General features: G+C 37.9%; 1 protein-coding gene across 8 annotated transcripts in view; it reads right to left on the bottom strand.

Moving 5' to 3' along the window:
• Positions 1-24,956, bottom strand: part of tjp2a (tight junction protein 2a (zona occludens 2)) — a 75,754-nt gene that overhangs the window by 30,933 nt on the left and 19,865 nt on the right. For 6 of the 8 annotated variants that reach the window (XR_005281021.1, XM_038287613.1, XM_038287606.1 and 3 more), the window contains exons 2-3: positions 20,314-20,443; positions 7,539-7,592 (exon numbers count right to left, since the gene is read on the bottom strand). Coding sequence is in view for 7 of the 8 variants with exons in the window: in XM_038287606.1 (XP_038143534.1) it covers positions 7,539-7,592; positions 20,314-20,443 (184 nt within the window). In the remaining variant the exon portion in view is untranslated. Of the gene's footprint in view, positions 1-7,538; positions 7,593-9,012; positions 9,166-13,337; positions 13,645-20,313; positions 20,444-24,956 lie in introns of those variants that run through there. The other 2 variants (XM_038287612.1, XM_038287611.1) reach the window with 2 other exon arrangements.

The raw sequence follows: 24,956 nt of genomic DNA, 5'->3' as shown, positions 1-24,956 counted from the left end.
CACAATGTCAGAAAATCATTAAAAGAAAATTATAAAAATTTACAAAATTTCTCACTTGATTCAATGTTTACATTTTTGGGAAAACCTTGTTTCAGTTTTTTTTTATATTTTAATAAATCAATCATTTTGATTCTTTAAAAAAAAAAACTCAATTAAAAAAGTATAATAAAACTTTTTTTTAAAGTAAAATATTGAAGCCCTTTTCAAGAAAATTACTTAAAAAAATTAAATAAAATTGAACTGTTTTGACCCATTTCAACTTTTTACACATTAATGGATTTTTCATTCTCATTTTATGGATGAGACTTGTTTTTACTTCTATATTCAATGTTTCCTGTAAATTAAACCACTTTCAGCTAAACATTTTAATCTTTCATAAATCAAAGTTTATGTTTTTATGGACGTTAATTGTCCTTTTAATTTAAGCCGCACTGGGCTGTAAGTCGCTGAAATCTACTGAACTGTCTCCTACCAAACCTGGAGGGGAGAGCTGTACATGTTACCCCTGGAGCAGGGAAGAAGAAGAATGCTAGCTCCCGTTAGCTTGTTGGCTCACTGCAGCTTCTACTGAACGACGGGGCTTCTTCGGCTCTTTATTTCAGCTCTGCAGGAGTTGAACCCAGCCTCTTCATTGGTTCGGCAGCTTTAATGCGGCAAATAGATGTCAAACTGTGTGAATTCGGGACATTTGTTCTTAGACTTGGACAACTTTTTTTCATTTTGTATACACAGAGTGTATATAAAACAAAATTTTGTTTAGTACAGCTTTCCAGACAGTAAAGGAACATTTCCATTCCATAAAGCGCAGCAGTGATCGTGCTGCTAGCATATTCTAGTGCTGAATGAAAATTAGCCTCTTCTTTAATTTCCAACTTTGAATTCTTGCCATGGCGGTGAGGAAGAAAATCCACAGAAAAGCAGCACTTTCGTATAAGCTGCATGGTTCAAAGTAGGGCTGGGTGATAATTCAATAACGATATATATCGATCGATAGACGTGTGGCGCAATAGAAAAAAAGAGGTTCGATAAAAAAGAAACGCTGTTTTCCTTCCTTCTCATTGTAGCCTAGCATGTAGGTTTATGCTAGTCACTGCTTCCTCCCAACCAATCACAATCGCGGACCCAGGCACGCCGTCACAAAGCGCCGCCCTCTCAAACCACAACACAGAGCACATGAAGATGTCGCAGCAAGGAGAGGCGGAGGAAATTGTTTCAAAGAAAGGTTTTTGTAGTTCGGCAGTCTGGCAGTATTTCGGTCATGGCAAGTCGGACAAAAAACAAACCACAGTCATCTGTAAAATTTGTAGGGAACCAGTGAAAACCCAAGTCTGATAACGAAACCAACTTTTTTTTAATCATCTCAGCCGCTCACACCCGCAGGAGTACGAGCTGTGTAGGCCCCGACGCGGCTCTCTTCCGAGGAATCTTCTGGAATTTAATGACATAACTCTCTTAAGTTATTTTTCTTTAAAACAATTCTGTTATGGTTAAAAAAGTTGGTTAAATAAAGATTTAATTCAAAGTCTGTGTTTGTGTTCTTTATTAAAATTAAATCATTTAGCAATATTATAAAAAAGTCCAGTCAGAGCTGCACATAAAATATGGTTTCAAATCTTTTCAATAATTATCAATATCGATCAATATGCTTTTTTTTTTAATCGATAAGCTTTCTTTCTATATTGCCCAGCCCTAGTTCAAAGTGTGGGGAAAAAGTAGCGACTTATAGTCCAGAAAATACGGTAATCCCAATTTCCCTTTGGGTTGAGATGCTAAATCATTTCAGTGTCAAAAGTGGGCTTAGTGTTTTTCAGCTAATGAAACTAATAGAGCAAAACATTTCAAAGGTTGATCATTTCTGTACTGGTCTACTGACTGATCGGACGGCCGATCAGCCTCCACTTTATTTTAGAAGATCAGTAATGGATGTAAAACGGATCCTCTCCACCGATCTAATCTACCGGACCAAAGCTCTGAAAATCACCCATTGTCAATGCTCTAAACTTTTTATTTGAGAGTTTTTATTGACTCACAGGCTTCATTCAATGTTTTTCAGTAAGATAAGACTGTAAAGCTGTTTTGTAGTCTTATTAATGATAATTATATATAATTAATGATATTTTGGCATAGGCCAAAATGGTGCTAGAGCAGTAGGGCAAGCCTTTAAATAAAATCAATTTAAGCCAGAAATTTGCAATCGGTGCACCCCTAAGTAAAACATGTCGTTTAGACTAGGGTTGTCACGATACTAAACTTTTCAACTCGATACCGATACTAAGTAAAATATTCGATACTCGATACCCTTTTCGATACCACAAGAATAAAAACAAAGACTCTAAAATTCAACAGAAATATTTTCATTACTAAAAAAAAATACAAGAAATAAATATAAAAAACAATAAGAATAATATTTTGAGGTTATATGCTGTGCACATTATTAAGCAAGCTTGATAAAAAACTTAAAATTAAAATTAAGTGTTCCTTCCTTGGCTATGTTTTGCAGACATAACAATGACACTAGCCAAACTGGTTAAACAAAAATAATTCTCAGCAGCTGCACCTGTTACAAAAAAAGTCTGAAACTGAAAAATGCTCAGAATTATTCAGTCACACAGTGTTCAGAAAGTGCATTTTCCACTATTCTACACTTAAGATGGCTGTATCGATACTTTTTAAAATGAGTATTGTATCCGGATACAACGTTTCAGTATCGATACTTTTTTGAGTATCGATACTTTTGACAACCCTAGTTTAGACTACAGGTTAATTGTAGAGAAATTAAACCATTTGAGTTTAACCCTGTAACGCCAAATGTATCATATTTGATACGGTTTCTGAACTGTTTCGCGTCTGACACCTTTTGCATAATTTAATGGTAAAAACTTTGCTCAAAATCCTATTGTACACAATCAGATATACCTGATAACAGAGGGCAGAAGACTACACAAAAAATAATCTTGACTTATCGCATAGTAAGAAATTAATATCAAAAATGTATTTTTGTTTTTTCTTTTTACATATTTTGTTAAAAGGCCAAATAAGGACTTCAAACCAAAAAAAGTAATTTTCTGTTTTGTTTTGTTCTTGGATCTGGCTTTAAAGGGTTAAAGTAAATACAGGAAATGTTGCATGGCTCAAAATAAAAAAAAATGGTTCATTCTTTTTAAAAACTAAAAATGTAATTATTTAAAACCGAAGCTGATCAAATATTTAATTATTACTTCATTAATCAGTCAGTAGCCATGTTGTCTTGTTTCGGTAAATATTAGTGTAGCTTAACTTCAGATATATTATAGCTACAGTTGTGTGGATTAAACTAAATCCTCTCTTTCCAGTCAGCTTAGTTTATTCCTACAGCGGGTCAGGTAAACATGGCTCCAGGGAGCGAGAACCGTGTTAATCTGGCTGCAGATAAAATCAACATTATATAAAATTTTATTTAAAAGAAAAAGATCAATTTTTTGACACATTTAGCCTGTAATTAATGTCCAGAAAGTTTTGGTTGATGAGAATCAGTGAGTAAAATCATTTCAGCTGCAGTTTTTTGGTGCAGGGAGTTGAAGGGAAACGTTCAATGGAGCGATAACTATAAGCACTGGGTCCATTAGTTTTTCTAATCCACTCATTTCAACTCCAGTCATCTAAAGCTTCACATTCTTTTTCTCCGTATATGACCCACATTCCACCTTTTCATGGAAGTCTAAGCTTCCAGTTTTGATCTCTTCACCTCAATCAGGTTAGTATCTGATTCAGAATCATAAATCATTTCTAAAGCCTCCACAGCTGAATGGCCAAGTTGGATTTTAACAGATTCTAACTTCATTTTCCTTCTGCACAGACTGATATAAAGAGTTAAACTGTGTTTTTTCCTTCATCTTGCTGAGGTGTGGTGTTCATAGCATCAGTTTCTATTGCTTAGCCTTCAGATTACAGAGACTCCAGCATCCAGCATATAATATTTAACTTTAGAAATCAAGAAATCGCTAACTGGTAGCCTAGTAAACTAGCCCCACCCACCAGCAGCCAAAATCATTTTTGCCTGCTAGTGATCTAGCCTCGATCAACTCCCCTGGCCCTAGAACTGGCGGGCCAATCACAACGCAGAGATGCGTTTTGAATTTCTGGGCTGAAAGCAGACTCAAAGCAGGGTTTTGAGGGCGTGACGACAAAGCTGCACGACGCTGGGAGAAGCACAACAAGGAAGATGGCAGCAACTATTGAACAGTTCTCGTTTGACTCAGCTTTGGAATCAGTTTTGGAAGGATTGGACTTTGGGTTTTCGTTGAAAAGCGAGCAGGAAGTGGCTCTACGCTCATCCATTTTTAAGAAGGATGTATTTGCCGTTTTACCGACAGGCTGTTTGTTTACACTCCCCCACCAGCTTTCTGTCGCGCTTACTACGTCACAGGTAGTTGCGCTCATTGGTCAGAGCGTTGGCTAATAGGCACAGACAGCGGTTTGAAAAAAAAACGGGTTGTTCTCATCAACAATGTTCCGATTACTCATTCATTGGGACCAGACTAAATTACACCTTTAATCTCACATTTAGTCTGGTTTATCAGGCTAGCTAACTGGAGAAAACAGACCAAACTCTGATAGAAAACAAAGAGCTCTGCATGAATGGAGGCTCCTCAGACGGCTCCAGGGCAATCTTCAGCATCTAGAAGGGAAGCTCAGTCCTCTGCAGGTGAAAATGAGGAGAGAACTCTAGCTGCTTCCCTGCCAAATAATGAAACATTCCCAGCCGGCTCCTCCCGGACCACTGCTAAATATGCCGATGGCACCACTGCTGCTTCAACCACGTCAGCCTCTTCAACCCAGGGGACTACCACCCTCACAGCATCGTCATCATCCTCCTCTTCCTCCCCTGAGCCAGGAGAAGCGGGTGCTTCAGGAGCTGGAGGCTGTAGTAGCAGCTCAACAACAACAACAACAACTGCTGCTTATCTTATCAAGGCTGCACTTTAAAAAATAAAATAGTCTAGAGAGCTGTTCTAAACCAAATCTCTTTTTCATTACACTTCTGTATACAAAATAAATCTAAGTCTAATATGTTGCATTTCAACATGTTCTGGACCAGTGATGGGCGTTACTAACGCCGTTACCTTTTTTTTAGTAACGAGTAATCAAAATTATTACTCTTAATGTATCTATAACGCAGTTACCACTGCAGACACCCCGTTACTGCGCGTTACTCAGGTCGCACAATGAACCTTTTTTCATGATAGGACTCGTGCGCGCCTTGTCATGAGAGAGGGGAGAATGAGAATGGCTGTTACGGGTGTTAACGTACAGCACACACAGAGAGATGGAGAGTGAGGAGGACTCCCGCAGCAAAAGTGTTTTCCAGATGGAAATACCGGTGTTACGTCGAGCTGCATTTCCCCATCAGATACGGTTTCCTCTGCATCTCCGCACAGCGCAGGCGGCACGATTCACCGAGCAAGCGACAGGAAACGCGCATGCTAGCTAAAGGCACGTAACAGCCGCCCTGTGCTCGCGCCACGGGGGAACTACGGAGAGCGTGAACGATCAAATGCTGGATGGATGGATAGATAGATGATAGATAGATGTTGCAGTATCTATAACAACCCAAACATGCAGGATTTTAGAATTAGACATCCCAGTTATTAATTTCATTCACTTACCAGATCTGAACGCCCTGTTAAAAAACTTCACACCCATGACTAGAGGTAATGCAGCCTGATGATATTTACACCGCATCAGATAGCGTTCCCCCCATGTTAAGCAGGGGAAACGCTATCTGACGGGGTTTACAGGCCCGTCGGATAGCGTTCCCCCCTGATGTCATTTACATAGAGGCCCCGTCCACACGAAGTCAAACCCTGGCCTAAACGCACAAATTTTTCACCAAACCAGCCTCTCATCCACACGAAGCCGGCGTTTCTGGGGTCTGTAAACGATCTTTTTTTTATTCAGCCTTCAGAGTGGGAAGATTCTGAAACGTTTTCGCGTTTCCATCTTTACGCTCTAACCGCATTTTTTTTTTTTTTTTTACACGCATGCGTCATAGCGTCGCCTCTAAACACGCATGCGCGACACATCACAACAACAATGGCGCCGTTGCTGCTAATGCTACTCACCCTGCTGTCGGGCTTACAACAGAATCTTCTTCTTCTGGAATATCTCCAGGAAGAACAGAGCAATATCGACGACATAGTTCAGCACCTGAATTTGACTGAACCACGAAAATGGACCATGGACCAACCATGTATAAATATTAGTGCGCATGCCCAACATTTCGTCGCTTATTTTTGCTTTGGCACCACAGCGCCACTTACAGGCCTGGCATACATTTTGCAGCGTTTTCATGCATTCGTGTGGACGACCACATTTATTTTACGTCTCCGTCTTTACGGCAAACGTTTTGGAAAATATCAGCGTTTCGTGTTCGTTTTGACTTCGTGTGGACGGGGCCTAAGTTGCAATAAATGCTAAACTCTCTGCAGGTTCTTGTCTTTGTCATCCACTCTATTCAGCTGGCTTTGGAAACACACGGCGAGAAGGTGGGGGTCGAGTGGTGAAGGTTACAGGGCAAGAAACGCAATAGTTACTTTTACTAGTAACTAGTTACTTTTATTGTGGAGTAACTCAGTTATTAACTCAGTTACTTTTTGGGAAAATTAACTAGTAACTATAACTAATTACTTTTTCAAAGTAGCGTGTTCAGGACGGTGACATAGTTATTCGTTATGGTTTCAGATACACATGACGCCCATTAAACCACCAACATGGCTAACCGCGGTGAGGACATCCTCCTTGGGTCGACATCTCTAGGTTAAAAACTTTTCATTTTTTAATTGCGTTTTTCCTATAAATGACAAGAAATTATATCCACCTCGTTTTTTATATTAAAGACTGAAATTATTTGATGTTTTAAATCATTTTCAGTATTAGGAGGAAAGGCAGATGCATTTTTTGCCTTTTCTTTAGGGCCTTTAACACAAACACGTCTGTAATGTCCTCCTGTCTTTTGTTTCAACATGCAGAGAGAATAAAGCTGCTCGTTTCACCTCCTGATGACTCTAATCTAACGAATATCATCCTGCAAGCCGAGTTAAACCCAATGAGTGATGTTCTGAGGGGGCAGAGGCATTAGTTAATGAGCGGCAGGAGAGTGGATGGACATGGCAGGGGAGTGACAGCTGGCTGCAGGAGAGGGGAGGGTAACATGTAGAGGTCACATGCCTGCAAGCAAAAGACATTTTTCCTGCATATTTTTTTTTTTTTGTGGCTGCATCGAGCCGCTGCACGAGACAATGAGTCCCACACAATCAAACTTTTAGGCACGAAGCTTTTCATCGCTTCGTTTACAAGCGATATTAAACATGTATGTTACACCAAGGCATGAAGAAGTGGAAAACAGTTCAGGATTTCAAACTTTTTAAGTTCACTTTGCTTTTTGGCTCTAAGAGTTTCAGAGAGCCTCACAAATAATTCAGATGCTCTCCAAGTGAAGCGGTGGGAACAACAGAGCGTCTGTTTGGGTTGTGAATAATGTAGAACGGAGGGGAACTCACTCTCTGCAGGGTCACGGTGTACTGCTCCCACACCGTCTCCTCCATGACCGGGTTCTGGGGACAAACAAAAGGGGAAAGCAAAGATTATTTCACAGAACAGATTAATAATGCCTTCGTGTGATGTAACAAACAAAGCCATTTCATTAGCCTGCGCCGTTACACAACCAGGAGACACCAGGAGAGGAGCAAAGGCACAGACGGTCAGCTGACTTTTCAGCTATCGATCGGGCAGATCGGACAATGCCTCACTTAAAATATATTCTTATACTCATTCAAAGCATCAAAACAACAATTTTCTACATTATTTGATGCAAATAATTAGATAAAACTCTGCATCAAACGTTTCCTTTAAGCAGCAGGTCAGACCTTAAAGGAAACGGTCTGATTTCTGATAAGATGCTGCTAACAGCGGTTCTGCACAGCCAGGTAGCATTAGCAGCAGCACTGAATTAGCTTTTATCATTTTTTAGCCTTAGAAGAGTATTTAAAGACTTAATCATTAAAACAGTGAGTCATGTCCCTTAGAAAGTAAAGAATAAAGTGTTTTTAACATTATCACATCCATGGATCTGTGCAGGGGGGAAAAAAGCCTAATAGGATAAAAAATTCTGAAAAAAAGACCAGATAAAGATGCATTTAAAACATTTAAACCTTTATATAAACACAATATAGAATATAAATTTCATTATTTGTCACTTAAAGTAAAAGGAACCATTAGAACTTTATTAAACACTAAAATGATGGTGCAATCCCAAAAGTCATTGAATGTCTTGATGAAAACTAAAAACTAAGCTTTTGAAAATGATTTTTTTTAGAAAATTAAAGAAATCAAAGCAAATAAAAGTTTATTTAAACAATTTTTAAAAATCTCTTACAATAAGAGAAACTGAACCAAAAAATAAACACAAAAAAGATGAGATGAAGAGGAATAGATTTTCCACTTTGACCAGAATCATTTAAACACCTGATGCTTCAGAGAGCAGCTGTGGGTCCGATCAGCGCTGCTAAGTTCTGAATCTTCAGGGTTTGAACTAAACGGACGCCCTGCAGACGTTCAGCCGCGCATCACAAACAGCAGCGCTTCAATTTCTAAGTTTCTCGTTTTAAACCTGGTTGAGAAAAGCTAAAAATGGTAGAAAAGTATCCAAGTTGCCAAAAACAACAACAAAAAACCTAAAGGCTGAGATGAAACTTAATCAAGATACAGAGGGAAATAAACGCCAGCTTAATGTTTGATAGAAGAAACTTAACAAATTTAACAAATTATGTTTAGTTTAATGGAAATAAAAATAGAAAAAACCCACAAATCCAAACCTCGATTCTGGATTAATCTGCTCTTCTTAAAAAACACGAAATGTAATGAATTCCCCCGATTTTGTTTAAGTAAATCAACGGACGCATCAACTGGGTCTGGCTGCGAGGTGCAGACCCGCACAGAGCTGACCCGTCGGCACGGCAGCCTGACGGCACTCACAAGTCCCTGCAGGATGCGGATGGTCTTGACCGCGTGCGCCCATTTCCTGTGCAGGCTCAGGACCGTCTTCATGGTCGTCGGCCGCCGTTGGCTGCTGCTTATCCGAGTCTGTCCCCGTTGTGCGCCACAGCCTCCTCCATGACCACATCTGCACAAACCAGCAGCAGCAGCAGCAGCTCCCTCCCTGCATCTGCCCGCCTAACTGCCTTTGACGTAACAGGGATTCTGCTGGCCTACATTCAGCACAAATCCCACCGTCTGCAGAAAGTGTAAACATACACCAACTTCTGTGCAGGCATGCTTTGATTAAACACACAAATGCACGCCTCCCAAAAATATGAACAATAAAAAGGTGGTTCAAACTTTTAGATCAGTTTGGCACAGAAATCTGCCCAGATGACGGAGGACTCAGGAGTTTCTGAATTATTTCAGACGAGCAGAGTTAGAGGAAGCTGATGTGAGACAGAAGCTCATTCATGCTAACCCAGATTCATTTTCTTATCTGCGGTTCACCATGGGAGACGGTGGGGAGCAGACGAAGGCTGGAGGACCGTCTGCATGGAAAGATGGATTTACGCCAAGCCATGCTCATTCAAACACTCATCTGTTCACCTATCAGTGTAAAGCTTAAGATTTTTTTTTCTTGGGAACTACATGAAGAGGAGAGGTATATTCTTGATCATCTCCTCGCTCTGTGGGACGGCCATCTCTGAGGCAGGCCTGTCAGAGAAGTCAGAGTCTCCGGAGCGAGAGGCCGTTATGTAACACAGCGCAAACATTTTCCACTAATGAGGAAGTCGGCTGAAATACCAGCTCATAATCACAGGAAGTGGTGTAGATAAGAAATTATTTACAACAAGAAAAACGTAAAAATAAAGTTAGAAAGCAGCGCTCAAAAAAAATAATAATAATAATAACCTCAATCTTCTGGTTTATTTTCAGAATAAAGACTAACAAACCAGAAAAAAAGCAGCAAAAAATGGATCCAGACCTTTTATTTTTAACATGACTGATGTCTGGAGGAAGAAATGTGTTGAATTATTTATTTATGCTTCGTTTAGAGGCAAAAATCTCTGCTGGATCAAAATCCTTAAAAATACCAAACAAAAAACACAAACAAAGAGCAGCATAAGTTATAAAATAATTTAAAAAGAATGCGCTTTCATACAAGCAACAACACTGTTATATGTATGCCAGGCCCATAGGCAGTGTCGCTACATAAATGGAAACAAAAAAATAAAAACAGTGGAGTAAAAAAAAAAAAACTAAAAGGCCAAACTGCTCATGTGAAGCAAACACAGCGGCAGTTAACTCATCTGGTTGTGAAACACATCAAACTGCTGCTGCTGCTGTGATTGGCTGAAAACTCGGCATGTGAGGCAGACGCCCAGCTGAATGTCCCTCCCTTTCTACATAAGGCTTTCCAGATCAATACGTGTAGCTCAATTTGAATTCTACATGGCATCAACCTGGCTTATATAGCTTAGGAATCAGCAAGGAGGAGAGCGGAATATTTAACTAACCTTAATGTCATCTCCCGATAAAAGGGAGATGACATTTAAGGTTAGTTAAACATTCCTTTTTTTTTTTTTATCGTTATCTCCTCTTTCTTTTATCTTTACTCCTTTTTGTTCTGTTTTTCCTTTCCTGTTCTACCAAAAAAATCTGTAAAACTCCCTGCATGAATTATAATAAAGCTTTGTATAAGCATAAATCAAGCGGGACACTATGGCGTTAGCCGTACTGCTCCACTGAATCTATTGGGCTCTTTTTGACATTTATTCTTATTGCCACATTGCCAGAAAGGACACTGTAAGAAAATAAATAAATTGCATGTCCCAATTTCTGCAAAGGAAGAAACACGGGATGTTTGAACAAAAAAAAAAACCATCAATATAACCCATGAAAAATCGGAATAACACGCTAAAGTCTGTTTCAATTTTCAAAATCAATCACACTAAACACAAAGGGGAAAAGTTCCTCACTTGAATTATCTTTAGATGGAAGATCTTTTTTTATCTGGCACGTTAAATTCAACTAAAATAAAAGTTGAGATAAGAGAATCACAACCCACCATTATGCCTCAGGAGGCTCCAGGCCAAAGTTTGTGTAACACAGTAGTTTACACATTTGACCTACTGTTTCAGCACGAAATAAAACAGTCAAAAGCGGCATAATCAAATCCAAAACAGTGTGGAGGATTTTTACAGAACAGGCAGATCAATACGACCTTATCTAAAGCACAATGATGGCAACAAACTCCTAACAAAGAACCAATTTGAGTTCCAGTGTAGTGAAATCCATATTGTTTACACTGTAACCACAGACCGTTGAGTGTGTAAACAAAAGCAGGTTTGGTGACAAAACTCTGACCTCAGATTAGATTGTTCTGCTGGAAAATATAATCTGAAATCACTCAGCAATGCTAAAATTATTAATTCAAGCGCAAATCAGCAGCTGTTGAATGGCCACTCAAAATAAATATAAACATGACATTTCATCAAGAGAATATATATTGTGCAATGGTGACCTCTACTGGAAGAACCACAACATTGCATCTTAGAATCAAAGAACATAAATCAACCCAAATGTTAAATTAAAATAATAAACTGTTAGCAAATAAAGCGAGTTTAGCAAATATTTGAAAGAAAAGTTAAATTATTATTCTGCTATTGAGTAGATTAAAAAGAAAATAATTCTTAAAAAAATAAATATTAAAGTAAAAGCCAGATACAACTTTTAAAACCAATCTATTAAGGTCTCTGAAGGAGCATTCAGCACTGCTAAAATATATTTTTATGGTTTAGGGTCCCTTGAACCGAAACTCTGTCAGAGTGACTGAAAGTTTGCAAAAGAAAACTTTTTTGCCTTTTTTAATACTTTAGATACTCAGAAATGCTGTCAGCTTTCTATGACAGTTAAGGATCAGTTACATGATTTTTTTTTTTTTTGGCTCAATAAACGACTCTAGATAGTCAAGTTGTAATGTAATGAAACCTTATTTGGTTCAGCCTAGTCTGGATTATTAAAACACTGAGTTTAGATTTAAATTGTAGTTTAGGGCTAAGGGCCCCCCCTCTGAGATCATCATGATCAACTTTCACTAACAACTACGGAAGATTAGGGCCACTGAAAAAAGCAAAAAAAAAAGTTAACTGATTTTTTATTTTATTTCAGTTTAATATGGGAAAAAATTCATAATTCTGACTTTAATCTCAGAATTCTGACTTTTTTTATCAGAATTCTGACAGCTAACAAACATGTTAGCATCAAGCCATGTATATTTTAGAGATTATCTCTCTTGTTTTAATCACCTTCTGCTCTTCCATTGATGAAATAGCATCACTGGGGACCCATCAGGCACAAAAAATTCGCCTAATTCTGTCATTTTCCACCAATGTGTCACTGGCCCTCCCAAACAACTCACATCTATGTCAGTGAAGCTGAGTGCTCCACATCTCTTCCTTCATGGGGCCCATCTACATTAAGGTCCAAAATTCTGAGAATAAAGTCTGAGTTCTGAGAATAAAGTCTGAGTTCTGAGAATAAAGTCTGAATTCTGAGAATAAAGTCTGAATTCTGAGAATAAAGTCTGAATTAAAGTCAAAATTATGAGATTAAGGTCAGAATTGTGAGATTAAAGTCTGAATTGTGAGATTAAAGTCTGAATTGTGAGATTAAAGTCTGAATTGTGAGATTAAAGTCTGAATTCTGAGATTAAAGTCTGAATTCTGAGATTAAAGTCTGAATTCTGAGATTAAAGTCTGAATTCTGAGATTAAAGTCTGAATTCTGAGATTAAAGTCTGAATTCTGAGATTAAAGTCTGAATTGTGAGATTAAAGTCTGAATTGTGAGATTAAAGTCTGAATTGTGAGATTAAAGTCTGAATTCTGAGATTAAGGTCAGAATTCTGAGATTAAAGTCAGAATTCTAAAGTCTGAGTTCTGAGATTAAAGTCAGAATTCTGACTTTTCCGCCCATATTAAACTGTAACAATATTTTAAAATCAGTTAACTTTTTTTTCTTTTTTTTCAGTGGCCCGAATCCTTCTCCGTAGTAAACCTTTCACGGATGATAAACTTTGTTTTATAGATTTGAAGTTTTTAATTTCAACCGTTTCGGGAGGCTCTCAAACAGAAGCTAACTTCGGCGCCGCTCCTTCAGCAGGTGCGGCAGGATGCAACAGGCTTCTGCTGGGAATCAAAAACACCAACATTCCCGGTTTCCCCAAATATAAACCAATCCGTGTCAAAGTTCCAACATCGCTGTTACTCCGTGCGGTGCTTAAAGAAGCCCTCACTCCTTTAAAGACGGCTTTACTTACGGTTAAAGTGCGGTTGGGATATCTGCTGAGGGACAGCAGGCCCCCTCCGTTCACTGGCATCACGCACTTTGAACCGTCCCGGACTGGTACCGCTGATTTCCAACCGAACTCACCGAACACTTCAACCTTTCCGGAAGGCAACGACGGCCAAAGTGACCGATGAAAGTCAGAAAAAAGGCCACGGAGGTTTAGAGGCGATACAGGCTCTCTGGTCTCACTTTAAATCATGAACTTCACTCCCTAAAAATATTAAGAGGCAGAAAAAATTAGCGCCGCCAAAGGGCTCCCAGCTCCATCAGGACTGAACCAACTCGAGCGGCGGGGGGAGACTATTTCATAGGCGGTCAGGCGAAATTACGCTCGACATCAAAATCCATATTATAACAATATTATTGGTTCTTTAAGCACAGCTTTAACGGTCCCATGATAGTTTAAAAACTCTCTATAAGAATGTAAATAAATAAGAACAGAACTTGTCGACTACCTTTCCACCCGGTTGGATGGACTAGTCCAAATTTCCCATAGATTTTTTTTTTAAGCAGCCTGCTGTGAAGCTCCCAGGCGGACAGAACAAAAAGTATGACAGGAAAACAACATCTGAGCATTTTATCTATTTTTAGGCAGTATAAAAATAAACCTATATCACAAAGCACTGAGTTTAAACACAGACTTTATCAAACATAATCCAAACTGCTGCATTCCAAGCTTTCAAAAAACGTTTCCTACCAAAAAAAAAACACCCCAGAAACAAAGATAAACATCTATTAAGAATCATTTTAAATACATAAAACTTAAGGTTACTACAGTAAAGTTTTATTTTGTAAAATATCAAAGGTCTGTTTAAGATAAGATTTGAAATAGCATTTCATAAGCTTTTTTTATCATCTGCTTTTATTTTTATTGCATTATGACACCAACAATAAAGATTTGCTCTTAAGCTGATTAATTTCAATACATGTAAAGCATTTGGTTTCAACAATACCATATTGTTAAAGAGTAATTGTATGGTATCTTTGGGTTTATCCAGACAAATGTTCCTTATAGGAAATCTGAGCTGTGTGAATCTCTCTACATTTTAACATTTGTATAAAACTGATCCGTTGTAGATACAATCTGGTTGAATATTTAAATGATCAGCAACTAATTTAGTAATAGAATAGTTAACTCTAGTGTGCATAACGTATAACATGCAATTTGCTAAAGGAACGACCCTCCTGCGTCAGTAATTAAGCAAAAACTGCAAGAAAACAGATTTTGCATTCAAGATGCTAAAAACATTTCATAACTATGTTGTTTCCAGAACTCTACGACTGACCATTAGTTTCACTCTTTACATATAAAATCAAAAAAGAATTCCTGTTGTGCACCTTTTGCCATCCAATAATCAGTTAAGCAATAAAATTTCTGATTTCTGACTCGATAAGCAAACTAATTGGTAGCCATAGACCTAATATATTGCGTTTTATGTTCAGTGAGTAAATCCCTTATCATGATCTTCTAATAAAACAAAATTGTTTCCATGATCTACTGCCAGAGTGTCTAAACTATAAGGAGACTATGCGAGGAATAATCCAGGCAGATAAAGAAGGGATTATCCCAATTATGAAACGAGGTGATTAATCCATGAAAGATGGCTCCCAATTACAACATAATACTAACATCCAATCATCCACCCATGATTACCAGATGAATAAAACCATTTTTCTGACAAAACCATGCAAGCAACCATGTACAAACCAATGACCACAAAGTTGATTATTTAATTTGATCACGTTTAATCCTTTATCCATATGCATTTATACTGCATCATAACGCACTGTATAACTCATTTTATTGCATTTTCTGCATGTTTTATTGCATGTATTTTATGCCAATCATATTTATTTAAACATTTTTTTAAATCTATTTTCATTATATTGCACTTTTTTCCAGTAATTTAGTTTTACTGTGCAATATACTTTTTATATTTTAATAATTTCATTTAATAACCTTTGGTTGTAAATCTTTTCGCAGCTTTTTTCCCCTTCGTTTGTAGAATTTAGCTTAAATTGATTTTATCTTTTACTCTTATAAACACTAAATTTTTCCATAAAAGTGTATCCATGAGTAACATGAATCGGTTATGTTATTAATTTGATTTTTAAACTGTTTTATTTTGCCTGAGCACAGCAGCTAATCAAGTTATTTATCTAAACGGGTTAATTTCCTGGATAAATCCAGGTCTGAAAACATTCAGGCTTTAGCTACTGTAAAAGCTCTTGTTTTTCTAACCATATGGTTAGAAAATACGAGTGAGTTTTTCTGGAAAAGGATTCAATGTAGTAGAAATAAGCACATTCCAGAGCAGATAAAAAAATGTCAAGCATGACTCAAAATAGGCCAACCTTATGCAAAGCAGCCTCCCTGACCTGAATTATTTGTGAGACTGAGCCATTAAAACAATGAAGCATTCTGGATCCGACATGTCTCTCTGGTTAATCATCATCCTGGGTGGGTGTGTGTGTGTCGGGGGGGGGGGGTCCCTGCAGGAGAGGAGTGTTCAAATAAAGATAAAAAAGGAAAGAAGCAGCAGCCTGGGAAACACTGAGTCACTGAAATCTATCTGTGTAATCCAATGTCAGCAGGATGATTCTGCTTTTTGATGCAGGCAGGTTTGACTCATCCAGCGATGGGATTACTAAACGGTTTCACAAATGCAACATTTTCATTAAGCCGGCAGTCTCAGATTAGGAACAAACAATGGAAGAGTTTTTTTAACAGCAGCAGAACAAACAGTCTGTCACTGAAATGTTTCTCAGGCTAATCTGGCCTTACATTCGCAGCCAGAAGTAAACCACATAAGATACCATCAAAATAAACCATTAAATGAACAACAAAGTGTCTGAGCTCCCCATCATACTAGATTATTATGTTTAAGATTTGCCCGAAGGACCAAAGGACGACCTAGAGCCCTCTAGAAAACAGTCCTGTGGGAAAAAGTTTGTCAACAGGGACAATCCATCGAGATAATCTCTACTATATTAAAATATTATATAGATTCTCTTCAGAACGTTAATTATTCCACATCCATTTGCTCCCGAATGAATCATTTCAAGCATATTTTTATTTTATTAGTTACGAAGATTATGATTTACTACAAGTGTAAGACCAAATTTCACTTTATTCTGGCAATTCTAGAGAATCTCTGCATCCGAATATTGAAATAAGTTTAGTGGAAGGAAAAGAAACAAACTGCTCTGAAGAGATTAAAGGACATCTTGCACATGGAGGATAAGTCAGCGAAGGTAAATGGAAATATAATTTGCTGGGTGACCACAGGAAGCAACGTCCCGGTTGATCGATGGGAAGTTTGGTGGAAGGAAAAAGAGGCTCTGACCTGATGGCTCTGAGCAGAAAACTGAATCATTTATCAAATCATATCCACCAACATAAACAACTCAGAAAAAAAAAAACGCATTTCCTTTCGAGGTCTAAAAGGTATTTTTGAATTGGATTTTTGGAAGTTAAGTGGAGGAAAAAACTAGGGGTGTAAATCACATCCATCATGGCGATTCGATTCAGTATCGACTTCCTGACGCAACGATTCGATTCTTTTCGATACTCAAGAATACACCACGATACGATTCGATTAATCGGTTCAATTTTTTTTTTTTTTTTTGTTTTTTTTATACACCTTACAGGCTAAATAAAGTTTGAAGTTTGAAATAAATCAATGAAAGCTGTAATATCGTTATGCTTTTTTTTTTTTTTCTTTTTTTTTTTAGAAACAAGAGCAAATAACAGAAGTAGAAAAGTTGCATCAAAAATATGCTGCACATTATCAGTGCAATGAGTGCAATGCAATACCTCGGCTCCAGACGTCCCGCCCCCTCCACAGACGCTCCGCTGCACCTCTCCCAAATTGTAGCTGACCGCAGACAGTGCTGCAGACAGGAGGCCGGGTTGTTTTGTTTTTATGACCGAAATTGAGGAAAACAACTCGTGAAGTTTGACCCGCTAGAAGAGCAAGGTGCGTGAGAACGCTGGGACCCTTTTTCCACCTGGATCTCCGCCAGGGAATTAAATTTTTTTTTCCGAAATTGAGAGGACCGCGGCAACCAGCGGAGCTCCGAGGGTAACGGTAACCAGGGATAACCGCAGCCCGTCTATAGCAGCCCACTCTCAGCATAGCTGCATGTAAAGGACCACTGGCTATGATGGCCATTTTTGTTTAATTTGGCAAAATGTTCATTTGATTTGTGTTTATCTGACTGTTAATTATTATTCCCCCACTAAATAAAAAAAAGTCAGAATATTTTATTATCTAGAGACTATTAACAACAAGAGGTGAACTGTAGCTCTAGACTAGCCGGGCATGTGGTGACGTCATCTGTACGCTTCTGTTCCAATTGAGCCATATTTATGCTGCGTGCTCCCGTTCTCCCCAAGTCCACACTTTACTGTGTTCTTCTCAAGAACATACGTGGCGAGGACACGAGTCCTTACTCGCCTATTATTGAATGATGCAGTCCAAAGTGGTCTGCTAGCAGATTCCAAAACACTGGAAGTCATAGGTCTAGAGCCCCCTAGTGGCTAAACATTTAGTGTTGCTAGATTTCTGGTTTTCGTTAACTTTGAGCATTAATCATCCATATTTACAGAATAAAAACCAGTGACATTTATATACAAGTTACACTTAAAAGAATCGCCAGTGAAATAAACTATTTGAATATTTATTGTGGGCCACAAACAGAGGGAAACGCTTTAAAAATCAGCCATTTGCATCTGCACTCTTCAGCTGTGTTTGGATAGCGGTTGGCTGGGATTTCACTCGCTGTGGTCACTGCATCATAAAACGCTTTAAAAGTCTTTACGACACACATGGGGGAACATTTTAAACTGTAGCTTAAAAATCTCAGGGCCTGTAAACAAAGACGACGTTTCAGTTAAACAAACAGATTATTTTCCTTTTCTGTTCACACATCTACATTAAATTTTAATCCTGAACTCACTGCGAAAAGAGACTAAAAGTATTATTCTCTGAAACTTAGCATGCCAGCGCACTTCTCCAAAAAAAGGCAGACTTTGCTTCTATGCTGCCGGTGTTACGTACATAAATAGCAGAAAACAGAGCTGCTGAATGTGGTTTAAAATATACATTTTTATTTACATGCAACTTCAAATTCATCTATTTATTTAGCTTTTTTTTCACTGCTTCAGTTTTTGTTGACCTGAATTTAAAGTCCAAATGAATCCAAGCTGTGATACAGTCTGGGAAAACATATCGGCAGGCCCTGCAGCTGCAAACACAACCAGCTAGAGGTTGCAGGCTGTGAGCTGGTTTATCATTTTGAGTCTACATCTAATTGTCACTAACTGATCTGTACCAGAAGCAAGATCCGTACAATTAAGTCATTTGCTCATGTGCAAGCAGATATTCATCCAGGTTGCAATAAATACTGTAACTATGGTAGAAGAAATATTGATTTCTGTCCTTAAATCACCAGAAAATGCTAACATACATTTGATAGAAAATTTGTAACTATTTTTCTGACAATTAGAAGCTTTTTACATTAAATTGCTTGTCAGAGGTCATCATTGGATGTGCTCAGAGCAGTGCGCCTAAATCTGGTTAAAGCCCGTTTATCTGTATTTTAGTAGCTTAGATTATTCACTATATACTCTAAAGGTAAAAGAAACACAAAATAGACTCAAAAAGATTTGATTTAATTATAAATCCAAAGCTGAAAAAGTGAGCTGCTGGTTTACAGATGGATGAAATTACAAAAGGATTTAAACGCATATATTTTCTCATAAAATTGACCTTTTACAAATTGTAGTTTAATATGCTCATTTTTAGGTAGAGAAAAAAAAAATGTATTTCACTATTTTTTCAATAGAACAATCGAGGGCGACCTGGATGTATTTCTGGTTGAGCTGATGGTGCGGATGGTGCTACCAGTACGGATTGGCTAGTGACGGTAATAAAAACAAAGCGACCATCTGATGATACTCTGAATTATGGAAGTACAGGAAGGACAAATCCAGATTTTTCAAAAATATTGAAATCCATATAAAACAGAAAATTCTATAGAATCAATAAATCATTCTTAAAATTCTTGTTTGCTAATTAAAAAATAGAATTTGTGATTTTTATTTTTATTTTTTTTTACATTTATTGTAGTAACGATTTCATTTTGATCTTCTGCTCAAACCAGTAGCATGTTTTTGGGACCTTGAAAGCTTTCTTGCTTTTTGAACTCAATGTAGCAGGACTTTTCTGTTACTGCTGTGGAAAAGTGCTAACCTCTACTCTCCTTCTTGGATCTGCTCACTAACTGCAGCTCTCTTCCTATTTTTATGGCAGATTGAGAAAAACCACATCATCTGCTTGTTAAATTAAGTGCCTCCTGATGCGAAAATATTGTTTTCTTAAAATGCAACAGATTGCAAAGTTCTAGTAAGAAAAAAAAAACTCTGTTTTAACTTTTAAATCAGTGAGGTATGAGAAGGGTCAGATCAGCGTAAGCTCTTTTCTTCTCCCCATATTCAATGCGTCTTAGATCAACAAACTGCTTCAAATGTTTATTTCTTCCTGAATTATCTAACCAAAGTTACAGCAGCGTCCTTTCTTTTTTCAGCTTGCAATAAGAGGAAAAAACTCTGGTTTTATCAAGAGTCAAGAAACAAAATTAAAGAAATACACAAAAAAAAGATAAAAGAAAAAAACTCACTGAGGACACATTTTAATGCAACCTAAACACCAACTAATGTAAGAATTGTTGTAAAAAATGCTATGATAACCAAGGATGCGAGAAAAGATCCTTCAAACTCAACCCATTTTAATCCCTAAAAATAAATCTTTTATCATCTGTATGATATTAATAGCTTCCTGATCCGAAGCTCTGGTCCATGTTAACATGTAACCCATAAAAAGACAACGCTCCATCCATACAGTCCAGCAGCATCAATATTTAAAAGCAGAAGTGCATCTTACCATGGTGATGGCTGAGAAACTTCTGGAAGACAAGCGGCGGAGGTACAGGTACTGGGCTTCTCTGGACCAGCACAACTTACGGCCGGACTTGAGCAGATCAGTGGTGGTCTGGTCAGAACAACCCTGGTCCCTGTGCAAAGAGGAGAAACACGGTAACATCATAAAGATCTTCATCTTGATATGTCACCGGGTCGTCATCGAACGAGTAACCATGGTTACACCTACTGACCATTCCTCTATAATAATGTTACGGAGCCATTTTAATGATTTTCTTCATTTTAGTGGAATACATGAAACCAAGAAAAGAAATTATGAACGAAAACTTCCTCCTTCTTGGAAGAATAACGGAGATAAGAATAAAGCAAACAGAGACGCACGTCTCATTTAAATCTGATAACCAATCAGCTGGGATCAGTGGTCTCAAATTTAAATCTTGGAGGGCGGGTGTCCTCAAACTTTTAGATATGTCCCCCCTAAATTCATGAAATCAAAAGGCTAAGCTAATAACTAGCGGCTAGGGCTGGGCCATTAATGGATAAAAAAATAATAATAAAATAAAATAAAAAAATCAGTGAGTTATCTTTATCTGGCCTTTACAGATGGATTTTTTATTTAAGGAATTTTTTTAGGGAGGGGAGGAGGATTTTTGACCTTTTGAACTAATCCACTCCTTGGGCTCCCACTGCTCAGAGGGACATCAGTTCCCTTTTTTACCCCTCCTAACTGATAAACTAGCTCCCTGTTTGACACATTTCAGAAATAAAGCTGTAATCATAACTCATGTGATACCAATCATAATGGTACTGCTAATCGGTATTGGTCGATATGAGCTACAAAACTAAATATTAGACACTGGGCATTCCAGCAATACAAAACATTAAAAAAACATATGATTTTTCCTGATCCTGAATGTGGAGAAAATTAAGGAGATCATTTTGGTCTTCAGGAAGAACCGGCCTAAACACGCTCCACTGCTTCTGTCTCCTTGAACCCCAGTGGGCCTCAGCAGATGGCCGCTCACACTGAGCCTGGTTCTGCTGGAGGTTTCTTCCTGTTAAAAGGGAGTTTTTCCTCTCCACTGTCGCTACAAGCATGCTTAGTGTGAGGGATTGCTGAAGAGTCAATGAGTCGATGCAATCAACTGATTTTCCTTAGATAGAAAACTTTGTATCAATTTGATTGTATGATCTGGTTGAACTGTAAAGTGCATTGAGATGACATGTGTTGTGAATTTGGCGCTATAGAAATAAACTGAATTCAATTGAATTGCTAATCAGCAGCTCAGCTGTAGATGTGGTCAGCAGCAAATTCCTGGGGGTGCACATCACAGACACCCTCACCTGGACTGTAAAAACCACCTCACTGGTCAAAAGGGCACAAAAGCGCATGTACTTCCTGCGGAGGATGAGGAGAGCCTATCTGCCCCCACCAATCCTTACAACCTTCTACAGAAGCACCATAGAGAGCGTTCTGACCAGCTGTCTCACTGTGTGGTGTGGAGGCAGCAGCGCCTCAGACTGGAAGAAGGTGAGAACAGCAGAGAGGATCATGGGGGCTCTTCTTCCCTCCATTAAAGACATTTCATCCCAGCTCTGCGTGTCCCGAGCCCGTAACATCATAAACGTCCCCTCACACCCCCACCATGGACTGTTCTCCCTGCAGCCTTCTGGGAAGAGGCTTTGCAGCATTTGATGCAAAAAAAATACTCTAAATCATGTCAGACGCTCTTTTGCACCATGTTTTTTTTTTCCTCCCACAATGTTTACATTGATAACTGCTGCACTTTAAGATGCAAATAATGCAAATTTCATGAGAGCTGTACAAATCAAAATTTCGTTTTACATACACACTGTGTATACAAAATGACAATAATGTTTGTCTAAGTCTATATAAAATAAAGAACGTTTTTGTGACAAACAACTGAGGATTACACCCCCAGCAGGAGAGATGCTGTAGTAAATATGTTGGCGTGGATCCTCAAAGGGTCACATACTGGCAGCTGAACTTCTATTAGCAAAAACGGCACATCACAGGAAGGAGAAAACAGAAAAGTGTTTACATGTAGGCAGGCCTGTCACGATAACAAATTTTGCTGAAAGTTTAATTGTCTCAAATTATTGCGATAAACGATAATATTGTATGAAGAACTTTTTACACTGATTTAATGAAAATGACGTAATAATACATGCGATTTCCTGCCAAAGATAAACACACTATTTTCAACAGAACACTTAACACTGGAACTGGTTAACAAAATAAAACGAGAAATAGTCTCTGTTAACTAAAAATACACCTGAATAAAAACTAGTGCTGTCAAACTATTAAAAATTTTAATTGTGATTAATCGCATAATATCAACAGTTAACTCAAGATTAATCGCAAATTAATCACATATTTTATCTTTTTATTTTATTTATTTTATTTGGGCATTTTAAAAAATGCAAATGTGCAATAATGTAAAAAAAAACTTGCTTATACAATAAGTTTTTTTAATTATTATTTTTTTAAAGCACTTTTAAAAAACTAGAATAAAAATATCCTGGTTTAAATTCCGGCCAATAATTATTCAAAAATTGTAAAAAAAAAAATTACAAAACTACAGAACAGTAAACAGTACTTCAAAGAACTCCATAAAATTACGTTTTTTCTCAAACATAGGACAAAAATAAAGATGTACTGTTAAAATAAAGTGCACATTCCGTTATGAAACTCAGACTTAATTCAAATAAAATGAAGTTACTCACAAAATAATAAATAAATAAATCAAACGAATTTACAATAACTGGGCTTTGCAGTCATCTCAACAACATAACATTTTACATGTAGAACATTTTCAAAATGCTTTAATATTCCTTTGGTCTGAACAGGAGCTGCAGCAGCAGTGCATTCCACATGACTTAATTTATTTCTTTGTCTTGGTGGCACTAAGCCAGTGAGACGCTCGTTTCTTCTGGACAACATAGACATAGGTTTTGTCAAGACAGCCTTCTGGGATAACTTTAAAATGAAACTTATCATTCCCGATACCTTGTCTGCTGGCCATTTTTGCTCATTCAAAGCACGGGTCTGTTATGCTGCGGTCTCTCCCAAAACTTAGCGTTCCTGAAGCTACGGAAAGCGCCGAGGGTAAAACAGTACAGCGAGCGCTGCGGAAAAATAAAGAACAAAAGCGCACAGTGCGTTTGTTTTGATGCACGATTAACGTGTGTTAAAAAAAATGTCGGCGTTATAGTCTAAAGCAGTCAACGCGTTAACGCTTAAAACTGACAGCCCTAATAAAAACTAAACACAAGATAAAACCACAGTGGAAATAAAAATGTTTGTACAACATATCACGTTTGTGATATGTATGTTTTCCTCGGGAGTTCATACTTTCTATCGAATGTCTGCAACATTTTTCCAAATGCCTGCTTTTCAACAATATTAAATGGGAGCATCTCTTTAGCAACTAAATGAACTACGCTGTCTGAGAGCGCGTGCCACTTTGCGCCATCCTTTTCGTATGCTGCCTGTCGATTAATTGCTTCAGTGATGGTGGACTGTCACGAATTTGAAGATGTAGACGGGCCACCGCTTGTACTTTTTGTCCCCACCTGGAGAAACTTTGCTGGGTGGTTGTGCTTTAGGTGCATGTGTAGGTTGGATGTATTGCTGCTCTTATTTGCTACTGTTTGATGACAGATGCGACATACTGGCTCGCATAGGTTCAAGGGTTCGCCTCGGTCATTTGGTTTGAATCTGAAATACTCCCACACTGCGGCTGTTGCGCTCGACTTTGAAACCATGTCCATTTGGAGCTTTTCCCCCCGAACATAAGATTTTTTTTTTACCTCGCTAACTCTAACTCCTCACGGGGCTCTAAAGCTGCAAAACTACAAAATGATGCGCGCTGACTACCTGATGTGATATTCCACTCCCTCCTCAAAAATGAGGAAGGGGAGGGGTCAGAGGATAGCAACGGAGTTAAGCCTTTTCATCCAGCGTCATCAATAGAAAGAGAAAAACCCAGGCAGAGACGATATAGCCGATAAATTAAATGACGTGGATGGTTTTTATTTATCGTGCGATTGATTTCTTGATTATCGTGACAGGCCTACATGTAGGTCTAGGTGAAAAAATATTGGTATCCATCTGTTAAGTTATAAAATTTTCGGCATATGAGATCAGTCAAAACTCCAACACCGTTAAATCTAAAAAAAAAAAATATAGAATTTAATTGAAAGTAAGATTAGTTTTCCGTTTTTATTTGTTATTACTTTAAATTGTTAGTTTTTACTATGATCTGTACCTGGGTGCCAATTATACACTCACCATGTTGCTTTTTTGTGGGGTTTTATTTGAAATGGATCAAAAATCTAAGAAAAAAAATTAAAGCATTTCCTAAAATCCCAAAATCTTTGATGCTTGACTGAAGTTGTTATTACAGCCCAAGTTATCACAAACAAAAAAAGCACCAACAGAGATATTTAGATTTTGTTTTGCTTTATCAGAAACAGCTTTATGTTAATACATTTCCAGGAAGCTGTTGCGACCAAGTCTGCTGTGGTCCTAACCTTTAAATTTTTAACAACCCATGTTAAATATTTAGACGGAAAGTCTCTGAGGTCGTGCTGTCAAACTGTCAACTCTTCAGCGTCAAGTCT

The sequence above is a fragment of the Cyprinodon tularosa genome, unplaced genomic scaffold (genome assembly GCF_016077235.1).
Source record: "Cyprinodon tularosa strain WSP-4 unplaced genomic scaffold, ASM1607723v1 ctg241, whole genome shotgun sequence".
Lineage (NCBI taxonomy): Eukaryota > Metazoa > Chordata > Actinopteri > Cyprinodontiformes > Cyprinodontidae > Cyprinodon > Cyprinodon tularosa.
This window is presented reverse-complemented; position numbering and strand designations above follow the sequence as displayed.